The sequence below is a fragment of the Scyliorhinus canicula genome, chromosome 10, assembly GCF_902713615.1.
Source record: "Scyliorhinus canicula chromosome 10, sScyCan1.1, whole genome shotgun sequence".
Lineage (NCBI taxonomy): Eukaryota > Metazoa > Chordata > Chondrichthyes > Carcharhiniformes > Scyliorhinidae > Scyliorhinus > Scyliorhinus canicula.
This window is the reverse complement of record NC_052155.1, coordinates 85,370,983-85,388,175: the sequence shown is the minus strand read 5'-3', so window position 1 is coordinate 85,388,175 and position 17,193 is coordinate 85,370,983. Positions and strand designations below refer to the sequence as shown.

Sequence of the window (17,193 nt, the reverse complement as noted above, 5' to 3'; positions counted from 1 at the left end):
ATAATGAAACACTTCTTTTCAAAAATGTTGATATTTTAGAAGCACAGCAGCACACTTTTCTTGCACTGGAAAGCTTATTGTGATCTACCTCAGTTTTAGCTGGTTAAATTTCTTGGAGAAGAGAAAGTGGAAAGAGAATGTGATCGAGGTGTTCAAAATTATGAGGGGCTGGGACAGAGTAGAAAAGGAGAAACTGTTTCCATTAGTGGGAGGGTCGAGAACCAGAAGACACAGATTGAAACCGATCAGCAAAAGAGCCAGAGGCGATACGAGGAAAGCCTTTTTATGCAGTGAATCGTTAGGATCTGGAGTGCACTGCCCGAGAGTGTGGGTGGTGCAGATTCAAACATGGCTTTCAAAAGAGGATTGGATAATTATCTGAAGAGAAAAAAATTGAAAAAGCTGCAGAGAAATGGTGGGGGAGTGGGATGAACTGAGAGCTCTTACTGACACTGTCACATGGGCCAAGTGACTTCCTTCTGTGCTGTCTCCATTCTGTGATTCTACAGTAAAAATTGGCGTGATCATTTCAGTTCAAAGCAATACCCTGGAACTTTAGTTCAGTCACCTGCAGCTATGCTCTAGGCAAATAGATACGTCTCTCGGGGGTGAGTTTGCACTCCAACTTACAACTGAAACTCTACATCATATTTCTCACTATCTTGAATTGAAGTCTCTTCATGGTGACAAGTTTACAGCTGACGAAAAATTAAAATCCAATTCATATAACTGTTCAAAAAAAGTAAGATTGAATTGTGCATTAATTTTTTTTAAAAGATGGCCAGGGAACATATTAAATTACTGAAGAAACTTCAATGGAATCATGCAAATGTGGTGAAGGTCACATAAAAAGACAATGCTTAATTCCTCCCCTTCAAAAGAACATTTCTTCATATCGATTGCTAACCAAAACACAATTTCCTACACACCACCAATTATATAAGTACTTACGCATTTCTGCAAACAACTGTCTTCTTTCTGCCATGATATTTTCTCTTCTACCACGTTCTTCAATCATTCTAAAGGACATAAAGCAAAACAAATGAGCAATCTGTCACTTTCTTCTTCCAGATATATTTTTTCAGAACACAGTATGTCATTCTTCTTAAATAGCATATTCGCGGTGCTATTTGGGCTGCAACAAAGAAAGATTGCACACCTAAAATATTTATTGATTTTGTATATCCAAACATCTCTAAGAAATTATACTGACAGGCTATTTGACGTACAGGCAATGCGACGATACAGCCATTTGGTACATCAATATGCTGGTTCACTGACTGTCAAGGTGTCGGTTTCCAACAATAATTTCCCAAAAACTGATTTTACGATCATTAGCAACTAAATCAAGATACTTCTTCAAAAGAGGAGGGAAGAATTAAAAAGTAAAATGCAAACAAAGCATTACAAGCCACTCAATCCAACTTTTGCCCATCTGATGCAAAATATTCATTTTGAGGGAGGAGTAAACTCCCAAAAGAATAGGATAACGTGATAATTATGGATATGGAAGCACAATTGGCCTAACTTATTTATCCATCTGGGAAGATCCTAATATCCCCTCTTTCCAGCATCTGATGGTTTCTTAAATTATATGGTCTCTATTACTCTGTCTTAAAGCTGACTCCACACTTTGAGAACATCTAATTTGCACCACTGTGTCCAGAGGTACCCCCAGCTCTGACAGAGGCCAGGGTTTCTGATACCTGCCTGGGGTGGGAATCGTTGTGGGGGGGAATCAAAGGAGAATTGGATGGATCAGCCTTGTTATAACCAGCCTGCTTACCACTGGCTGGGGACTAATGGCAATCCCGCAGTCCTTTGGGAGTATGAGCCTCCCCAATGAGGGGGTGGAGAAATCATTAGCAGATTCCCTGCATAAATAAAGCTGGCCAGTTTGGAACCGGCTAGAGGAGAGTGAGCAGCAAGGGAAGTTGCTGCTGTTGTATTTTTATGCTATTGTAAATAAATGTTATTTCTTTCTATCCTTCAACTCGTGGTCCTCACAAAACTGGTCCTATAGGGTGTGGTACCAAAAGATCTCAGGCATAATTCCTTTAACTAGAACTTTTAGAGTTAACCCAGATTTCCAGGATTCCTACCATAAGACCTGCTGTCGTAGCCACAGTATTTATATGGCTAGTCCAATTCAGTTCCCGGTCAATGGTAACCCCCAGTATGATAATGGAGGGAAATTATAATAATAATTTTATTGTTGCAAGTAGGCTTACATTTCGCCAGATTTCACGTTCACATGATTTGGTCCTGTCCAAAGCTAGGGGAGTACTGGAAGGAGGTTTTTAGGGTAATTTCCAAGGTGGTGCGCGTGAAACTGGACCCGGGTCCCCAGGAGGCCATATTCGGGGTGTCGGACCTGCCAGGGTTGGAAACAGGTACGGAGGCAGATATCATAGCCTTCGCCTCATTGATCGCCCGAGGCGAATGGGTGGAGAGGCTGGTCTCCATCCCAGCAGTGCCCTGTGCCCTGGCGTGGCGGGGGACCTGTTGGAATACTTGACCCTTGAGAAGATTAAGTTCGAACTGAGGGGAAGCTCGGAGGTGTTCTACAAATCATGGCCACTATTTATTATGCACTTTCAAGAATTGGATATCATTAGTTGGGGGGGGGCTGTGTATATTAAGAATGACTATGGGTATTCCCTGATTCCTTTTTGTCAGTTGTTTATGTAAACATGCGGGCTGATGTTTGGGGGTTGGTGGGAGGATGGGATCGTTGTTATTGTTATGGGGTTTGATATATCTGTTGCTGATTATTGTTTATTGTTGGTGGGTGTAAATTCAGGAGAAAATGTGAAAAAGGAGAATAAAAATATATATTTTTTAAAAGTAGGCTTATATTAACACTGCAATTAAGTTACTGTGAAAAGCCCCTAGTCGCCACATTCCGCCACCTGTTCAGAGGGAAAATTCAGAATGTCCAAATTACCTAACAGCACAAGTCTTTCGGGACTTGTGGGAGGAAACTGGAGCATCAGAGGAAACCCACGCAGACATGGGGAGAACGTGCAGACTCCACACAGTGACCAAAGGCGGGAATTGAATCTGGGACCCTGGCACTGTGAAGCAACAGTGCTACCCACTGTGCTACCGAAATTCAGCAATGGTAATGCCATTGAGCTTCAAGGGGTGATGATAACATTCTCTCTTGCTGGAGGTGGTCATTGCCTGGCACTTGTGTGGCACGAATGTTACTTGCCATTTGTCAGTCCAAGCCTGGACATTGTCCAGGTCTTGCTACATTTGTACATGGACTGCTTCAGAATTTGAGGGGTCTCAAATGGTAGCAGGCATTAGTGAACATCCCCACTTCTGACCTCATGATAAGATTAGTGTCAAGGACTCAAGTTCAATTCCAGCTTTGAGTCACTGTGTGGAGTTTGTACGTTCTCCCCGTGTCTGCATGGATCTCAGTACAAAAATGTGCAGGTGAGGTGGTTTGGGCATGCTAAATTGCTCCTTAGTGTCCAAAAGGTTAGATTGGGTTACGGGGTTGGGATGGGCCATGGGCCTAGGTAGGGTGTTCTTTGGCAGCTTCAGTGCAGATTCGATGGGCCGAATGACCTCTGTCTGCACTGTTATGATTCTATGATGGAAGGAAAGTCATTGATGAAACAGCTGGCGATGGGTGGGCATAAGACATGACCCAGAGAAAGCAAGATGATTGACCTCCAACAAGTACAGCCATCTTCTTTTGTGCTAGTTTTGGCTCCAGCTGGTGGAGAGTTTTCCCTGATTCCCATTAACTCCAGAGTTACTAGGACACCATGATGCCACATTCAGTCAAATGTTGCCTTGATGCCAAGTGCAGTCACTCTCTCCTCGCGTGTTCCACCGACAGGACAGACTCACCAGAGGTGTTAGCACAGCAGTATAAGGTCAGGTGGTGGGGGGGAAAGAGTTGTCCTGGACGTCTTCAACATTGCCTCCAGACTCAACAAAGCCTCATTGTACCAGGTCAAATATGCTCTCCCTCAGCTGATGAATCAGTACTCTTCCATGTTGAAAACCACTTGGAAGAAGCTCTGAGTATGACAAGAGCACAGAATGTACTCGATGAATGTAACTGAGCTGGCCGAATCCAATCTACCTGTCGCAGGTGCATCTGCCCATGACAATATTGGAAAGAGTAGTATTGACCGCATAGTCCTTGTGGAGGCAAAGGTGGAATTTTCCTATTTTGAGACTGTGCATTGGTGGACGCATTTCTCACTGGCCAGAATGGCAGTATCCCGCGCTAGATTCTGTGCTTGGAATCTCATTAATTATGTAGAGGCTAGTTCCCCTTAGAGTCACCTGGCTAGCCGGCAGTCTGCCCGCCCGCCCGCCATCAGGTTGACGTGTTCAAAAACCCCAGTGTCATATTTAAACCCCAGTCTAGTTTCCCAACTAAACATCTCCACAAGTGGCAGAGATATGTTTCCTCGCAATGTTTTCACTTTTTGCAACTTGGTGGAAACTAACAAATTCTGCCCTGAGGAAAAGTTACTGTAAATGTCACGTCTACAAAACCTAAGTGTGTTCGTGTCTGTCATCTTTGTGAACAGCATGAAAGAAAATCCCAAAATGTGTTTGAGCAAAACTGATTTGGCATGCATAATTTGTGTCTCCAACACTGCACTCGCGTAGTGTAACAAACAGGCAGGGTACATTAGTAAAACTTCAACCTCTCGCCAACATATTGGAATGTTGGCACGAAATTCATACAAAGAAGAACACCCTGTGAATTCTTTACATGGTGCTCATATCGCTTCTCAAAATAGACACTAATGGATACAGAATGCTCAGATGTGGAACGTACTTTTGGATGTTCAAATGTTCTTGGTGTTAAAACTGGCGCTGCCAATTTTGTAGATTGACATTGTTCATTTTCCCTTTTAAATTAGATTAAAGTAGATTTTGGATAAGTGGATTCCAGATTCAATGGGCGTGATTCTCCGGAAGGATTTTGAAATGTGGTAGCGAGCGTGAATTGCCGTGAGCTTTCCGGATCTTGGCTCAGCGAGGCCGACAATGCTATTTAATGTTAATTGGTCCACTTAACAAGGCTTCATAGGCATCTCTCCACAAATTAGGGCTTGCCAGCTGATTCGCCGTCACAGAGCTCGCCAGCCCCCCCTGCTGACAAGGTCGAGCAGCACTTAAGCTGCATTTGCTCAGCCAACCACAGCCAGCTCGCAACAATGGTGCCGAGAAGACCAGCCCCAAGATTCAGCGATGCTCACCTGGGGAGGTTCCTTGACGTAGTGGAGGCTAGGAGGGATGTCCTGTTCCCCTGAGGGTCCCGGAGGGTGAGCCATAGGGCAGCCAGTCCTGCCTAGGATGAGGTGGTGGAAGCTGTGAGCTCGGGGAGTGTGACCAGGAGGACTGGCCTCCAGTGCCAACCGGGCAGCACGAGTAGACGCCAACGCCCCCCCCCCCACCCCCTCTTCCCCCCCCCAAAGGAAGCAGCTACTTTCCATGCGACCCCCAACCCTCCCAACCCTCCCTCCACACTCCCCTTCCCACCACTGTAAACCACGCGTGTGACTAACAATGCCCCCCCTCTGTGTCTCCTCAGGAAAAGCTCTCCCATAATCAATGGGAAAGGGGCCAGACTGGCGGTCGGGTGCCGAACTTGAGAATCCACACCTCCTACCAGGAGCGAGCCCTAGAGGTGTCCGGTGTGGCCGAGGACAGAGCGGTCACACACACGGAGACTGGCGGATGCCGTAGAGGTGAAGAACCCCCCGGGCTCCAGCCGGAGAACCTGTCAAACGTGAGTTGTTATTGCCTTACTGACTGACCCATCCCTACCACTCATCACGCCCATTCTCCCGCAAGTCTTCCAGGAGACCATCTCTGAGGAGAGCTCTGAGGATGCCACCGTTATAGTCTCGGTACAACTGTCATCCCCACCCTCCACCAGCGCAGGTACACTAAACCAAGGAACTAAATGCAATGAAGGATGACATTAAGACCAAGGTAAAGGCGATGGTCAAGGTGGCGGTGGTGGAGGTGCTGGTCACCATGCAGATGCCGCTCAACGGCATGGGGAGGAAACTGGAAGCCCAGGGGAACATGATTCGAGAGCTGGCAAAGGCGTCGATCAGGGTGACTCAATCATCGTTCTTGAGGCCAAGATCAAGAGGTTCGTGCAAAGAACGGCAAAGGGCATTATATGGCAGAGGCGGCAGAGTTTGTTCCTAAGAACGGATTGGACTGGCAGCAAGAGAATCAGCAGTGAGGAAGACATAGAGGGGGCGAAGAGGGACAAAAAATGGACAAATTTGCACAGGACAGCATCACCTCACTATGAACAAAGGAATTGGCTCATAGAAAAGGAGAGAGGGGGAGACAGTAGGTACAGGAGCAAAGCTGGTGTAGGAGGGGGTCAGAATGACTCTGGAAGGGGGGCCACCACAATAGCGGAAAAGCTAGTGCCAGGAAGTATGAGAGCATCTGGCGGGGAGGTGGGAGTAGATAGAAGAGGGGGATATGGGGGGGAAACAAAACGATAAGAGGAGGGCAAGGGATCTAGACTGGCTTCAGCAAATCTATATCGGAAACGTGTAACAAGATGGCACCATAAGCAGCCACTTTGGGGGGGGGGGTCCCTAAACAAAGGGAAACCCCAGAATGCAGTGGCCCAAATAGCGTACATACCATTAGCTGCCATATTAGGTTGTTCCAGGACGAAGGGAAACCCTGGAGCGCAGCGGCCCGGCCTCATGGTAAGAACGGTGACCCCGGCCATTTTGGATTGCACCCTAACAAAGTGCAGTGGTGCATCCACAAGGTGAGCATGGTTGATCCGCAGGAGGGGAGCAACAAAACCCCCCAACCAGGATAATTACCTGGAACGTCAGGGGACTTAACAGCCCAGTGAAAATACCCAGACTCTTTGCCCACCTGAAAGGCTAGAAAGCTGACATAGTCTTCCTCCAAGAGACACACATGAGAGAGAAGGACCGGCTGTGGGTAAGGAAGGGTTGTGTGGAATAGACCTACCATTCCTATTATGGGATGAGAGCTAGGAGGAGGGTAGCCATACTACATAGTAAGTAAGAGGACGGTTTTCACCGCGACAAGGACAGTTACGGACCAAGGAGGACAGCACATCATGGTCAGCGGTGCCCTAGTCGGAGACTTCCCCCATGGTCTTTTTAATGAATAGAATTTATTAAAAAGACCATGGCGGAAATCCCCGACAAAGACACGCAATAACTAATCATAGGGGTGACTTCAACTGTGTACATGACCTACAGATGGACAGGTCAAACCCAAGAACTGGGAAACGGCACGCCATTGCTAAAGAACTGGATATGTTCATGGAGCAGATGGGGGCAGTGGAGCCATGGCTGTTAATGCACCCGGGTGAGAAGGAATCCTCGTTTTTCTCGCTGGTACATAAGGTCTACACCTGCATCGACTTCTTTGTACTGGGGAAATCGGTGCTTCCAGAAATAGTTAGAGGGGAATACTCCGCCATTGTAATCTCTAACCACGCTTCACATTACAGGATGTGAGATTGGAGACGGGTCGTGCCCAACGCCCCACATGGAGGTTGGACATGACCCTCCTGGCCTTCAAGGTCTTCTGCCAAAAAATATCACAGGCCATAGGCGAGTACGTCACTCACAACCTTCCACGTTCTGGGAGGCACTGAAGGCGGTGATTAGGAGAGAAACGTTCACATATAAGGCACTTAGAGACAGGGAAGAGAGGGTGGCTAGACAGCAACTGATCGACTCCATGCTGGAGATCGACAGATGGTACTCCGAGGCCCCACTGTAGAGCTTCTGGCGGAGGGGAAGAAGCTACAGTTGGACTTTAACCTGCTATTCGCCAGGCGGGGAAGTCACCGGGATCCGGATGTCTACAAAGAATTCGCAATGGCACTGGCCCGCACCTGCGGGAAATATTCATAGACTCGCTAGCGAGGGGCACTCTGCCTCTAACGTTAACACAGTTCACTATATCACCAATACCCAAAAAGGACAAAGACCCAATGGAGTGCAGATCATACAGACCCATTTCGCTGCTCCATGTGGACGCAAAGCTTGCAAAGGTTTTGGCCAAGCGGCTATGGAACACGGATGTACAAGTGAAATCTGACCAGTCTGGGGGAGAAAGTAAAAAAGGACCTACATGAGATGGGATGCACTCCCGATTTCCCTGGCTACAAAGGAGAAGAAACACGGGAGGCCTGGTCCCCCTGAATTTGCAATTCCACCACTTGGCATCCACAGCGGACAGAATGAGGGAATGGGTAAAGGACCCAAAAACGGAATGGGTAAGGATGGAGGTGTCCCCATGTACAGGGACGATCTTCCGGACTTTCACCATGGCAGCGCTCCCATCCCCACCAGCAAAACACTCCACAAGCCCAGTGGTGATAGCTACGCTGAGAACTTTCAGTCTGATCGATATTTCCATCATGGCCCCCAGGGATTTTCACAGTAACTTCATAGCAGTGTTAATGTACGTCTACTTGCGGCAATAAAGATTATTAAAGATTATCTGCAGCAACCATTGGTTCACACCAGCCATGCTTGACACCACCTTCAAGAAGTGGAGACAGGATGGGGGACACTGATGGTTAGGGACTTTTACAGAGGTGACAGACTAGTGATCTTAGAGGAGCTGACAGAGAAGCTGCCAAATGGGAACGAACTCCAACATCTGCAGGTCAAAAACTTTCTACACAAGGAGACGACTACATACCTCGAGCCCCGAAAACCACAATGCTAGAAGAGTTACTGGATGGGGATAGTCTGGGGAGGGGAAACTGTGGGGACCTGAACAGACGACTTTTAGATATGACGCGCTCCCCACTGGACGAACCTCGGAAAGAATGGAAGAGCTAGCGACAGAAATAGGGTGGAGACTCTGGACCAAAGCTCTGTGCAGGGTCAACTCCACCACCTTTTGGGGTTCTGGGTTTTTGGGGTTCCTTTTCATGTTAGAGCCATTCAATTCTCATTCTCTCTGCCAGTCTTGTTTTCCTCCTCATTTTTCATCTATTTGACCTTGTTCTCACTTGGAAGAATTTACCAGACATGCATCATACACCCTCTTTTTTGTTCAATTATATTCTTCATCTCTCTCATTATCAGAGAGTCTGGCTTTGGTTTCTCCCTTCTACCCTTGTTGGTATGTACACGTCCTGTGCATGAAACATCTCCTCCTTAAAGATCACCCAATTGTTCTGTTACCCGGCAACATGATCTTACCACTTTTGCTTCTCAACTCAATCAAATGAATTCTGCCCTCAAGGACATTCTCTCTTTCCAGCACTACAATGTTGTCCCTTATCGGTTTTGCCACCTTAACTTCCTTATTTCCTTCCCTATCTTTTCTAAACACTTTACTGTAAAGTTGAATATTAAGTGGCCAGTCATCACCATTTTTAAGACATGTTTATGGGCAGCCCGGTAGCACAAGTGATTATCACTATGGCTTCACCGCGCCAGGGTCCCAGGTTCGATTCCCTGCTGGGTCACTGTCTGTGCGGAGTCTGCACGTTCTCCCCGTGTCTGCGTGGGTTTCCTCCGGGTGCTCCGGTTTCCTCCCACAGTCCAAAGACATACAGGTTAGGTGGATTGGCCATGATAAATTGCCCTTAGTGACTAAAAAAGTTTGGGAGGGGGTTATTGGATTACAGGGATAGGGTGGAAGTGAGGGCTTTAGTGGGTCGGTGCAGACTCGATGGGCCGAATGTGTTCTATGTTTCCATTAGTGCTACTGCCCCATATTAGAACATACAGTGCAGAGATTACTACATTGCTGTCTGGCTCACCAACCCTATTCACTATATGTTGCACATTCACATGAATGTGTTCTGAACCTGATTTTGTATTCATCAGTGTCCTTCTTAGTCTATTTCTACTTAATATGTAGGTCCCTGTGCATACATCTTTGCTCTAGAGAGCCAGCATGGACTCCATAAGTCAAATGTCCTCCTTCCGGCTGTAATGACTATGACTCTTGCATTCCCATTGGGCTGTGCCTTAGCATTCCCATTAATAGCTTCTGGAAGAGTGGAGGAACTCAGATAATAATTAGAACATAAGAACTAGGAGCAGGAGTAGGCCATCTGGCCCCTCGAGCCTGCTCTGCCATTCAATGAGATCATGGCTGATCTTTTTGTGGAACCAGCCCCACTTACCCGCCCGCTCACCATAACCCTTATTTCCTTTACTGTTCAAAAATCAATCTATCTGTGCCTTAAAAATATTCAAGAGGTAGCCTCAACTGTTTCACTGGACAGGGAATTCCAGATTCACAACCCTTTGGGTGAAGAAGTTCCTCCTCAACTCAGACCTAAATCTGCTCTCCCTTATTTTGAGGCTATGCCCCCTCGTTCTAGTTTCACCTGACAGTGGAAACAATCTCCCTGCTTCTATCTTATCTATTCACTTCATAATTTTATATGTTTCTGTAAAATCCCCCCTCATTCTTCCAAATTCCGATGAGTATTGTCCCAGTCTACCCTCACAAGCCAATCCTCTCAACTCAATGCGGTCGGAGATGCACGTTTGCACGTCATTAGCGGGCCCGACCCGCTATTCTCCGGAGCCTCCGTGATTTTCTGCCACTGAATGGCCGGGTTCCTGACGGTGCTGTTCATTTGTGCTTTTAAAAATCGTGAAACCGGCATCATGACAGATGAGGACGAGAGAGGAGATAGGATACAGAGAGGCACAACTGTGGGCCACCGGGCTGGACTGGCTGGGGTGGGGCACCCTGCCAGGGCTGGAGAGTGGGAAGGGTGATGGGGGAAATAGGCCATGTGGTCGGGTGACCACCCTACAGGACTGGGCAGTACCCAGGCACAGACGGCCATTGCCGCAACCTGCAAGGCAGCCATCGTGCTGTGCACCCCACTGACCATTAAGTTTTGCCCCTGGTTCTACAGAGTGACACCGGCCGTGGCCCCCACCCCTACACCACCACCCCTGGCCCACGGCCTAATCATGCATATTGTCTTGTGTCTTGGGCGGGTCTATCTGGTGTCTCTGCCCCGCCCAGCCAATGCCGCAGCCAGATCCCCTAGTCGCCACACTCCAGTGCCTGTGGTACACACAGGGAGAATTCATAATGTCCAATTCACCCAACAGCACGCCTTTCGAGACTTGTGGGAGGAAATCGGAGCACCCGGAGGAAACCCACGCAGGCACAAGGAGAACGTGCAGACTCCACACAGACAGTGACCCAAGCCGGGAATCGAGCCTGGGTCCCTGACGGAACAGCGCTAACCACTGTGCTGCCATGCCGCCCTAGGTATCTCAATTAGACACTGTATGCCTTTAGGCAAGCAACCTCTCCCTGAATCCCACAAGCAATATCGTATAGATTTGCTTGTCATGCTCACTACAAGGCAAACCGCTCACCTGCTGCTGGGTGGGATGGCACCCTCAAGAGGGCATTAATTGTCCACTTAAGGGTCTCAATTTGTTGAACGGGAAAGCCCTGAATAGCCTTTCTGCTCTGGACTTAATTGGGGTGGAGAAGCCTTCCTCCCTCCTGATTAAGTACTCTTCCCATGGTGAGTTTGAATAAATTCCACCATAAATTGGCGGATGACACCAAATTGTATGTGTGGGAGAGGGTGGTGGGGGGGGGGGGGGGGGGGACGGTCAATATTGAGGAGGAAAGGAGGATATTAATAAACCTGCAGAATGGGTAAATAATTGGCAAATGAAAGTCACCATAGTTAAATGTGATGTCATACATTCTGTATGAACAATACGGAGGCCACTTATTTGCTGGAAAGTGAAAGTCTAGGTGGGGTAGAAGAGGAAAAGGATCTCCGAGAACAAATACATCATTAAAGGTTGCGCCGCAGGCCATTTAAAAAAAACAAATCAAGCACTCAACTTTAATTCTCAAGGGATAGAATTGAAAAGGAAGGAATTTGTGCTCTGCCTGTATAAAACATTGGTAACATCATTCCTCCAAGTACTGTATGCAATTCTGCTCGCCCTATTATAAAAAGGATGTGGAGGCACAGGACAGGGTGCAGCATAGATTTACAAGGGTCATACAGAAATACATGGGTATAGATATCAGGAAAGAATTAACAGACTGGATCACTTTTCTCTCGATCGAAGGCTGAATGGTGACCCAACAAAGGTCACTCTTTTGTGGACAATTAATGCCCACTTGAGGGTGCCATCCCACCCAGCAGCACGTGAGCGGTTTGCCTTGTAGTGAGCATGACTAGCAAATCTATACGATATTGCTTGTGGGATTTGGGGAGAGGTTGCTTGCCTAAAGGCAACAAAGGTCTTCAAAATTCTGAAACTTTTTGATAGAGCAGATATAGAGACATTGTTTTCTCACGTGGGGAAGGCCATTGATATGTGGCAGTTGACAAGAAATTCAACAGAAAATTCAGCAGATACTTCTTTACCCCAAGAGCACTGAGAATTTGGAACTCACTGCCACAGGGAGTGGTTGTAACAATTAGTGTAGACGCATTTAAGAAGAAACTAGACAAGTATTTGAGAGTAAAAGTGGATGGAGGGTAAAAGTGGATGAATGACGGATTTAGATGAGGAAATTTAGGAGAAAGCACAAACACCAGCATGGGCTGCTTGGGCCGAATGGCCTGTTTCAATGCTCTATATCCAACATAATCCAAGGATTCTTTTACTGTCCTCCCAGCATTTTTTCTTCTTCCTCCTTTTCCTTTGGTTTACAAGACCATGGAGTAATGTTGATGAGCCCAGCTCTTGTGAAGACTTGTTTTTGTTCTCATCTCTGAGGGTGGGCAGGGAAATGTTGAAAGTAAAACTAACAGGTGCCTTCTCTTTTCTAACTATAATCTCAGGTGGAACAATCCACTGAATTTAAGCTTACTTGCAATGAACGTAAAATAACCAGCATTGATTCTGCAAGAAAGGTAGCATAGTGGCACAATGCTTGGCACTGCTGCCTCACAGTACCAGGGACCCGGGTTCAATTCCGGCCATGGGTGACTGTGTGGACTTTACACTTTCTCCCGGTGCCTGCGTGGGTTTCCTTTTGGTGCTCGAGTTTCCTCCCACAGTCCAAAGGTGCGCAGGTTAGGTGGGTTCCCGGGATAGGGTGGGGGAGTAGGCCTAGGCAGGGTGCTCTTTCAGATGGTTGGTACAAACTCGTTGCACCGAATGACTTCCTTCTGCGTTGCAGGGATTCTATGCAAGCTTAGGACTTCACCAAACTGTCATTGTGGGCTTGGGAGCACAACTTGTCAGAGGCCCAGAACAGGGGGTCCTTACATCTTTCTCTTCAACATTTATAAACACGAACATAATCAGACATATCCTGGAGGGTGCAGTCAATGAACTTGAGTAGGTCACACCAAGTGAATCATAGTATACAGGTGAGGAGAAGCAAGTAGCACTGGCAGAGGAGAAGCACACATCTGATGCCTGATAGCCCATGTCTATCATCAAAGATCTCTGTACTTTAGGAAATGCAGCAGTGAAATGACCTTGTGCAAACACATCATGTAACTGTTGCTATTCATTGTGAAAGAAGATGATAGTGTTGCGATAGTGACCAATGCATGACTCACCCATTTGTTATAAATGTGGGAAGCATGATGTCTAACAATACAGTCAAACAAAATGCGAGCCTGGAAGGAGATAAGAGATAGAAAAGCTAAAAACACTTGACAATTCTGTCTCTGCAGTTCAAGTATCCTTCTAGCAAACACCTCTCTTTGTGGGTCTGGAGTATGCAAAAGGCAGTTGTCCTTAAGTCATTGCCTGGTAGGTGAGCCGGAACTGACAGAGATGCTTGGTGGCATAATGATGGCCATGGGCACTCTATCTTTGGTCATGTTCTGGGCATGCCTTCTTTTATCTTGTATAACTTCGCTAATAAAATATTAGATTTGGTGTGGTTTGAAACTCATGCCCACCAGTAATTTGAGTTTCATTGGTGGATTACACAGGACTTTGAAGCTTGCAATTAGATGTCTTATTGCTCCCAGAACATTTATTGAAGTTCCTATTAAAATTTTGTGCCTGTGTGAATGTAGAAATATATAAACATTTGACTGCAGGGAGGACAAAATGCTCACAGATGTATACAAATACCACATTATCCAGTCATATGGCCATCACTAATCAATTGTGATCCTGACATTCAATTCTAAACACATAAGATCGAGGTACTAGATTTTGTGATTACTATTAACTTTTCCCTGCTTGTTCTGAGATCATCCTGTGCCATCTCCCTAACTATGCCCAATTCAGCTGTCCTTTAATTTTGATACGCCTCCTTTCCCATAATATAATCTTTATTATTATTGTCTCAAATCGGCTTACATTAAAACTGCAATGAAGTTACTGTGAAAATCCCGTAGACGCCACCCTCCAGCGTCTGTTCGGGTACACAGAAGGGGAATGTCCAATTCACCTAACAAGCACATCTTTCGGGGCTTGTGGGAGGAAACCAGAGCACCCGAAGGAAACCCATGCAGACACGGAGAGAACGTGAAGACTCCACACAGACAGTGACCCAAGCGGGAATCGAACCCTGGACCCTGGCGCTTTGAAGCAACAGTGCTAATCACTAAGCTACAGTGCCGTTCTATTGAAATAGATTTTTAAAATTCTTGCATGGGATCCCCTGCCCCCGCTGTCTTCTATGCTTCTTGAAGTATGACATTGTTAATCCCATTCTAAGCAATGGGACTCTAGTTAAAGAAAAAGAGGAAAGTGTTAATGGCTAAATGACAATTAATTAAACTGCACAGACTTACAAAATGGAAACCACCCATTCAACTTGATCAGTCTGTGATGGGAGCTTATCCTCCATAGGAGCAGTAGTTTTAACCCCATGGTGCACATCGTTTTATCCTCCTCTTCATCAACCATTGTTAAACTAATCTTAAAATGTTAACATGCTCTTTGCTTCAATCAGTAACTCCTGTCATGGGTTCCATAGTCTTGTAACTGTATTACATGTGTTTAAGATCGCAGCCGATGTCACTATTGAACAAGTCAGACCCCAGGGCGGAACCTGGGCTGACAGATCCTAACTTTTATTTTTTATTTTGATATGGAAGACGGGTTCTGAACAGAGTCACAGGAGTCAACCAATTAGCTTTTAACAAAAGATTAAAACATTGACTAAACAAGATGATTACCCCAACTATGGGGGCGATTCTCTGAGCCCCACGCTGGGCCGCAGAATCGCCGCAACCGCGCCACTACGCCCCGACGTAGCGCGCGATTCTCAAAGGTGCGGAGAATCGGCGCCATTTGTGCCGGCGCGTTTGGTGCAGCGCCAGCCACGGGAATCGGCGAGGCGGCCAATTCTCCAGTCCGGATGGGCCGAGCGGCCCCACCGATATGACAGAGTCCCGCCGGCGTCGTTCACCCCTGGTCGCTGCTGGCGGGTACTCTGCGGGAACGGTCGGGGGGGGGGGGGGCGGCCTGTTTTGGGGGGGCGGAGGGCTCCTTCACCGGGGGGGGGGCCTCCGATGGGGTTTGGCCACAATCGGGGCCCACGATCGGTAGGCCAGCCTCTCCCCCTCCCCCCGCCCCGGGCCTACTTTCTGACACGGCTGGCCCCTGAACATCGATTCCATCTAGTCGGCCTGCTAAAGAAGTCCCCTGCGCATGCGCAGGATGGAGCTGGCCTAACTGCGCTTGTGCGGGTTGGCGCGGTGCCCATTTGGCGACGTGAAAGGAGGCTGGTGTGGCGTTCACGACGGTGTGAACATTTGGGCCCAATATTGGAGAATTGCCCCCTCTACCTTTACAGATATGGACAGAGACGTATGGAAAACACAAGTTGCAAGACCCATCTTATACTCTGATGTTCTCAGTAAGTACACAGCCTATTATTATGCTCCCAGACCAGATTGGCTAGGCTATTGGACCAAAATGCCAATATTTCAGTTTATTTGTAAGATTGTGCGGAAAACTGATTCGCTCCAGGAGTGATTGCATGAAGAAATAGGGCTTGGTTATTTTTCAAACAAAACTTTATTATGAACACAACATTGAACTTTTTAACTTCACACCTGAAAAGAACAGCTTATAATTACACCCTAAACATTACTACTCAATTTCCCATTAAACAAGAAAAGAAACATACAGCTCCTCAATCTACCTTACAGTGGGAGAATTGTGGACTCAGAGTCAGGCAGATCAGAATTCAACTCCTCTCATAGAATCATAGAAAAGTTACAACACAGAAGAAAGCTATTCAGCCCATCTTGTGCATGCAGCCCGAGGAGACTCAGGTGCCCTTTCTAATCTTACCTTCCTGCACCCGGTCCATAGCCCTGTATTTTAGAGCACAAAGAGTTTAGGGTCTCTGCCTCCACCACCATATCGGGCAGCAAATTCAAGACTCCCACTATCCTGTGCGTAAAAAGATTTTTCCTCATGACCCGCTACACCTTCTGCCACATATCGTCAATTCTCCACCAGGTGAAAAATGTTTATCCTGTCCAACCTATCTCTTCCCCTCAAACTTGAAACAATTTTCCAATCACAAGGTCAGCCATCAACCATTGTCCTTTGTTTCCTATTACTAAGCCAATATTTTATCCAGTTTTCCACTCTCTCTGCAAAGTTTTCGCCACAAACTGCCTCTCCAAAACTTTTCAAAATGTTTCTCTGCCTTCATTGGCTCCACCCAGCAACAACCTCATCTCTCCAAGCTGAAAAACAAATGATCTCTGAAGGTTACAAAGCACATTAATTTCCTAGAGACTTTCCCAGCCAAACCACACAGTCCATTAGTCCAGTCTGAAAAACACATTCCTTTGTCAATTTCACTTATTGGCTGCCAAAAGCACCCAAGCCCTGCAAAACAGAAATCTTTAAAAAAAACATGGCAACTGCAGCTAAACACACTCTAACCCCAGGCTGGTAACCCTTAAATTGCCCAATACTTAGAATCCAATGTTCCTAAAGTCTTCTAGTCGTCACACCACGTAAACCAGTTGGTGAAATGTGGTCAGAAAGCTCACACTCTAAAACCAAGTGGCAGATATCACCCAAACAATTTCTATGGATTTCTCATCAATTCCACATTATCCTTTGGTTCTAATGAAAACAACAAAAGCCTAATTTTTCAAGTCTTTCTTCGCATCTGTATTTTCACATACCAAGGAACATCAAACATCTCTATTGCCTCACCAACCTTCCTTCAATGAGGAGTCCAAAACAGCAGAGTATT

The 17,193-nt window shown here is 46.7% G+C and overlaps 1 protein-coding gene across 22 annotated transcripts in view; it reads right to left on the bottom strand.

The window, feature by feature from the left end:
* The window catches only part of dtna (dystrobrevin, alpha), a 254,287-nt gene that overhangs the window by 195,884 nt on the left and 41,210 nt on the right, over window positions 1–17,193 (bottom strand). For all 22 annotated transcript variants that reach the window (XM_038809268.1, XM_038809270.1, XM_038809269.1 and 19 more), the window contains exon 2: window positions 952–1,019. In XM_038809268.1, coding sequence (XP_038665196.1) covers window positions 952–1,019 — 68 coding nt within the window. The remainder of the gene's footprint in view (window positions 1–951; window positions 1,020–17,193) is intronic.